The sequence below is a fragment of the Etheostoma spectabile genome, chromosome 2 (assembly GCF_008692095.1).
Source record: "Etheostoma spectabile isolate EspeVRDwgs_2016 chromosome 2, UIUC_Espe_1.0, whole genome shotgun sequence".
Lineage (NCBI taxonomy): Eukaryota > Metazoa > Chordata > Actinopteri > Perciformes > Percidae > Etheostoma > Etheostoma spectabile.
Window position 1 is genome coordinate 23,728,040 of NC_045734.1, and position 6,485 is coordinate 23,734,524.

Consider the following 6,485-nt stretch of genomic DNA (forward strand, 5'->3'; position numbering starts at 1 on the left):
AGAGAGACCCAACTCAGAGTAACTTCCTGTATCTGTGTCACATGGTTTTTGCCACAGCCACATCTCATTAGGACAATAGCAATAGGTCTTCAAAGGGAGAAAAACAGATAATGACCGATTTTTTTCGCCCCATAGTTACCAAAGTGAACGTTGGACCCATTTGTAATAAGCCACATACCAAACGAACATTCTGACACTTGAATTTGTTTTAAGTTTGTTTTAGACCTGTTTTTGTCTCAACAACAGACTTGTGGTTTAGCTGTTTAAATATCTAATGTTAGCAAAGAAACTATAACTACATTATCCAAATATAACTTTCCATCCATCCACATGACGCTATTAAATTGAAGTATTACCATAGTTGATTTTAGTCAACTGTGGTTACATTTACTGTATATTTCACCATAACCTAAGTAAAAAAAAATTCACTTCAAAAAACTGATCAAAATCAATGTTTAAGGAAAACCACACTGAGTAATCCTATTGTTAATGACCAGATAGCATATACTGTAGATAAACTCAATTTAACACACACACACACACACACACACAGGCCACACATGGTGCGGTGCAACTTGAGGACAAAATGTTCTGCGCCTCTCTGCCTCTGTAAACGAAGGCTTTATGTTTCAGAGACCACTGGGGATATATTTTTCTGCTCCCTGCTTTTGCCGCTCATCTTCTTTGTAGGATACCGCGGGGGGCTGGTTTGGATTTGCGTGTGCGTGTGCGTGTGCGTGTGTAGCCTGAAACAGGCAGAGGGATGTCGTTCATACAGTCTCTCCATTTTGGGATCAGAGCAGGAAGTGGGCTCAACAGAGGAAACATGACCTCTCTCCCTCCTCCCTCCTTCCCTCCTTCCCTCCCTCCCTCTATCCTCTTACTTTTTTCTTGTATTCTCTCTTCCTCCCTTTGTCTGTCCCTCCCCCAGTCTCTGCCTTCCCATTCACAGGGTCATTTCTGTCTTTTTTTTGGTTGCAGAGATCCGGTATACGCTATTGTATGTGCGTGTGTGTGTGTATGTGTGTGGACCTTGAATTACATTCTACCCACTTCCTGTGTAAATAAAATGTTAACTATGTGATTTCTGAAACAACGCTAAAACTTTGGTCTAGTTGTTTCTGGGCTCCCTCCCTCTCTCTTGAGACTTGCGGTCTGTTATGTATCAGAGCTCCTCTGATTAAAAGCCAAAGCAAAGGTCAGACTCTGCTGGGTAACGGAGATATCACCCGACTTCAGCTTCACTCTTATGCCCAGCGGTCTGATAGCTCTGGCTGATGAGCTTCATATTACAATGTGTGGTGAAAGCCTACAGTTAGCCTCCGGTCTATACATCAGTATGACCTCAACTATAATGCCCCAAGGCTTATAAAAAAAAAAAAACAACATATTTGAATTTATATTTTCTCTCCTTTTATGAAATCAAAACATTTTATTAAAATCCTCTGCGTTCTCTCTCTGTTACCCATCTCTGGCGATCTTTATACCACTTTTCACTTTCCAACACAGAATGTCTTAACCTCTTGCTTTGCCATATACAAACACACACAGGCGCCCACACTGAGAAAATAAAGAAACAGCATGTCAGCAAACAGCAGTGTATTTCACCACAGAGCACAGAGCCAAGGCACTGGGAAACAAAAAACAAAAGCAGAAGACCTCCCTCTTCTCACTCTCTGCCTTCATCCTGCTCGCCTTAAAAAGTTTTTCTATTTGTTTCATTTTCCCAGACGTTTTCCTTTCTGGTTGTTTTCTCTCGGATGCCTCCAGTGCAATGACGACACTTAAAAAAAAAACTTGTGTGAGTGGAAAAGGTAGGTTAGTTAACAACAAATGTTACAGCAACGTTACATTTACAGTTACAGTGATACTGTTAGACAGAGTGGTGTTTGTATTGTAAGATTACCACATTACACACAGCATCAGTTAAATACTTACAGTATTCTATGTACAAGACATTTGAACATGCACAAAACGGGGCCATAAGTCACTATGCAAACACACACGAATACATACAAATTACACAATTTAATACAGTATTATAATAACGAGTGTGGAAGTGCTCATGACTTGCCTCATTTCCCTTCGAGGCCATTTGGACTTAATACTCAGGGTGGGAGCAGCCCAGCTGTTTCCTACTGCTGCGTACCAAATCATGCAAGTGTTGGGAATCAAATCAACATTTTCAGTTAATAAATTCTCCTCTTGAAAACATGTTAGAAAGACAATGATTTGAAACAATCCAAAGGGTTGAACGGATTTCGAAGATACATGTTTCTGGTTGGCTGTCAGGTATGCGTTAATCACATAACAGGACATCTCAGACAGAGTTCTGGTCAACAGTTTAACCAGCATTATATATAAATCAGGGCACAAGGTATAATAAACCATAGCAACAGTACTTTTTATTTCTAACCTCTTGGTTACTGTTTTTGGCCATTCTGAGGCCTGTACTACGAAGCAAGATTTGGCATTAATGAGGTAACTTCAGGTTCAACCCAGGGTTTTTCTGTATCACAACGGTGGATTACTTGTTACCGGGTTAAATCGCCATGGTAACTTACGCTGAACGCCTAACCTGGTCGGGAGCAGGTTATATCGGAGATTACAGATCAACCGGTGTAAAAGCACCGCCTACTGACCAATTAATACTTGATTAATAATGGCGTCACCGTTCTTAAAAGATCCGCTGGAGCTCAGTGTGCGGATAGAGAGAGGTGCACTCATAAAAGTTAAAACATTTAGAGACTGACAACCCCGTTAACATTCCCTGATGGGTATTTTTAGGAAATATAGATTTTAAGCAGAGGGAATTACGTTTAGGCTATTTGTAGTCTTCTTGAGCCGTGTGTTGAGAATTTGCACTTCGGTTTGAATTATGTTTTTATATTTTTGATTTGCTCTAACAATCGTTTATCACTGCCAGGGTTGCAACTGAAATAATAGGCTAAAGCAACGACAGTTTAAGGAAAGCACAAGTGTAATTATGGTCAGATCTTGTGCCTGACTGATGAGGAAGTGATATCGATGTGTTGAGATTTTCATATTTACAACGTTGGCTATTTTGCCAGCTTTCCTTCCTGTTTTAGGAAGCGACTGTATTGCGTTTTGCCTGTAAAATCGTGTCTGCGTTCTTCATATTTGTACAGGATTACAGTTTGCTCTTCTTATGTAAAATAAGTGGCTCTGGTAGATGTTTGCGATTGGTCATTATGTGCAACACCGCCGCTTTTATGTGAGCGTGTGCGTCGCTGGATTGGGAAACCCTGGGTTGATTGAACTATCAACTATCAATTGAACATTGATTAGAACTCTTTAGCTGATAAATGCTCCACTATGTTAACCAGATGACTGATAACTGTGTCTGTCTGTTCCTGAGCAGGTAGTGTGAAGTGGGCTTATTTGAGCATTTTTGCTGAAAGCAACTGCCATGGGTTTGAGTGAACTGAGTTGCTGGCCATAACACCAAAAACAATGAGCTGAAATGCGCTGTACAGCTGAGGGGATAAATAGTAATAATACCCTGTGGGTTCATCACTACAAACAACCACTTTCACATAAAGACAAGTCATTTTGTCTCTCCATCCAAACATATTTACTAGTGCAGCTTCAAAATGTTAGAAAATAGTGAACATAATTCCTTAGTCTCCAAGTTTTAAAATTACTTGCTTTGCCCAACTAACAGTCCAAAAGTCAAACATATTCAATTTACAATGATATAACAGAAAAAAAAACAGCAAACCGTCACATTTGAGAAGTGGGAACCAGCAATAAAAGCAATTGATTGACATTTTACTTCTCTGTCAATCGATTGATCAACTAACTGTCACAGCACTAACAGCACTAGACCTTACCAATGGTTTAACTGACTATAACTAACTTTATAAAAATGGATGACAATGTGTTTCTCTGGTATTAACTTGGTAATAGGGTGGTAATAGACTCCTGTCCTGATTGAAATAAAATACCAGACTCGGTGGAGAAAAGAAATTCATTGTGTCTCATATATAACTGTTTGTATAAGTGTTTTTGTTCAGTCTGGTTTGTTTCACTTGTTTTGTGCCAATTTTCTAGGACTTCCCACCCTGGCTGCAACAAAAATCCAAAATGGTTGCAACATGGAAATACGGTCATTTACAGTTCAACCCCGTCATCCTCTGATGTTCCCTTCATGGTCACAGGACAAAAGAGTGAGTAGTGTAACCGCATATGAAATACTTCTTGTAAAGGGGATGCTTATTATAGTTGAGTCTAGGCTATTGTGGTACTTCTCCTGGGAAGTTGGTGGGAAAGAGTAGAAAAGCATATGGATAGAGATGAACCATAATTCATGCAAGACCAGGATCTGTGTGTCTTTAAACTAAGAGACTCTAATTTGACCGGGAGGAGACAAACAATCTATCTGTTGTGCTGGAGAGGAGAGTTATGGGATAAGAGGGATAAGACTTGCTATCCGCAGCTGTTCCCTTGTATGATGGCGAGAGCAGGAGAATAAACACAAGAAAGGGAGGAGAGGGAAAGATAGAGAGAGAAGGAAGCACAGGAGAAAACGGGGAGCACAAGGGAGACTCATCTCTTTCCTCTGTTAAAGTTCATTGACAGGAACACTTGTGCAACCTTATCACATAACACGGCGTATGACTAGTATGAGCCCAAACCCTCATCCTCTCCCTCTCCCTCTGTCACGTGGACATTGGGACGAGGCATTCTTCAGCTCTAAACTTTCTTGTCTTTCCTTTCTCTCTTCTTTTCATTTCAGCTGGAAGCCAGTTGACTTTTATGTTTAGTGTCAGGGTTTTCATTTATATATGCTGTGTTTATATGTGTATATATATATATATATATATATATATATATATATATATATATATATATATATATATATATATATACACACACACACATCTGAGAAAAAAACACTTTCAGTGCTCATTTCATGTAGCTGGTGCTTTTCTCTTTTTTTTCTTATTTTTTTAAAAACAATTTCTCACCCGTTTATGAAGGTGAGAACACTTAAGAGCTACAAGAAGGCAACTGTCTTTCCAGCGTACACACATTTATACAGGTTAAATGCAGGGTCTAGTCCTCTGCGACCCTCACAGGTTCCACAGGGGCCGATGTAAGCCAACGGGTCACAGAGTCACATCAGGGCTCCACAGGTTCAGAGTTCAGTAAAATCCACTTACTGCTCCACAGGTCAGTGTTAATATGCACTCGTGGGCAGTAGTGTCCTCCAGGCGTGGATTCATAGCTGGTTTCACAGTTTACAGTCAGAGACGTCGTCGTCTGCAGCGTGAAGGTCACTGCAGCATGATATCTTTGAGGTTTTCCTGCAGGATGGTGTCCTTCACAGCGTGAAAGACAAAGCGGATATTCTCTGTATCTACTGCAGTGGTGAAGTGGTGGAAGAGTGGCTTCCCACGGTTTCTCCTCTTACGGCTGAATGACTGCACCAGGAATGCCTGCAAGAAGCAGAGTATGGACACTGAAATAACCAGGTTACAGTCAGCTTTATACTGTAAGCTGATTTCTTAAACATCATGTATATGAGAGAATCGATGTCTTGGCCTAACCAGTTTTATAATCTGGTTTTTCTACATGTGCGCATGAGCATGACAAACACTGTAGACAGAGAAGGGATCACTGTGGGGCAACAGGATGAAACGTGAAAAGATTGTTTAAAAGTAGCATAACATCCTCATATTCAGAATATTAATTAATAACATCCAAATGCATACAATAACAGGCAAGTAAAGTTTATAGAGCTGAACATTGGAATATTTGTCAAATTCAGACCAATTTGCATTGACAGAAAAGCTGTGCTTTCAGAGTCTGTCATTTCTCCTCTCACTGCAACCCTTCTTAAACGCACTCCCTATAAAAGTCAAGAAGCCTCGTATCATATCACTACTACATTTAGAATCAGTAAGAAGTGGATCCCAAGCAATGTAATGACCTGCTAAGTGAATAGGCACGTTTACAGTGACAGGTTACTTAATATGCTGCATGTAAAGTTTTGTTAAAGTAACATTGATTGCAAGTCACTTATATACAAACAAGGCAATGACTAATTCAAGACAGGTGTGTATAACAGATCAGGCGTTTAAACTCTCAAACAGCCACTAGGGGCGCGTAAAGGGAAAACACAGAGAGTCAGACTTAGTAACTCTAACAATGTATTATCTAGTAGACAGAACATGAATACCAGAAAACAACAGCTGTGTTAGGAGAGCAATGAGTGTTGAGCCTGTCAATAAAAAAAAAACATCTTGGCCCACCATCTTCCTTTCTTTTTATTGGCCTTGAAAAATATCTTTCCCAAAGTGGGATTGATTACACAGATTGATTGCTTCAATGGTGCACTACTTTTTAGCTGATTTGTATTTTTAAGGTTGAGCACCCAACACCTGCTGTCCTTGTTTGAATTATCTTGATTTTGTGTGTGTGTGTGTGTGTGTGTGTGTGTGTGTGTGTGTGTGTGTGTG

The 6,485-nt window shown here is 40.0% G+C and overlaps 1 protein-coding gene across 3 annotated transcripts in view; it reads right to left on the minus strand.

Moving 5' to 3' along the window:
- Window positions 1–1,584: 1,584 nt before the first annotated feature.
- Window positions 1,585–6,485, minus strand: part of gna12a (guanine nucleotide binding protein (G protein) alpha 12a) — a 21,982-nt gene continuing 17,081 nt past the window's right edge. For all 3 annotated transcript variants that reach the window (XM_032542255.1, XM_032542274.1, XM_032542265.1), the window contains one exon: window positions 1,585–5,462. In XM_032542255.1, coding sequence (XP_032398146.1) covers window positions 5,301–5,462 — 162 coding nt within the window. In that variant the 3' untranslated portion in view covers window positions 1,585–5,300. The remainder of the gene's footprint in view (window positions 5,463–6,485) is intronic.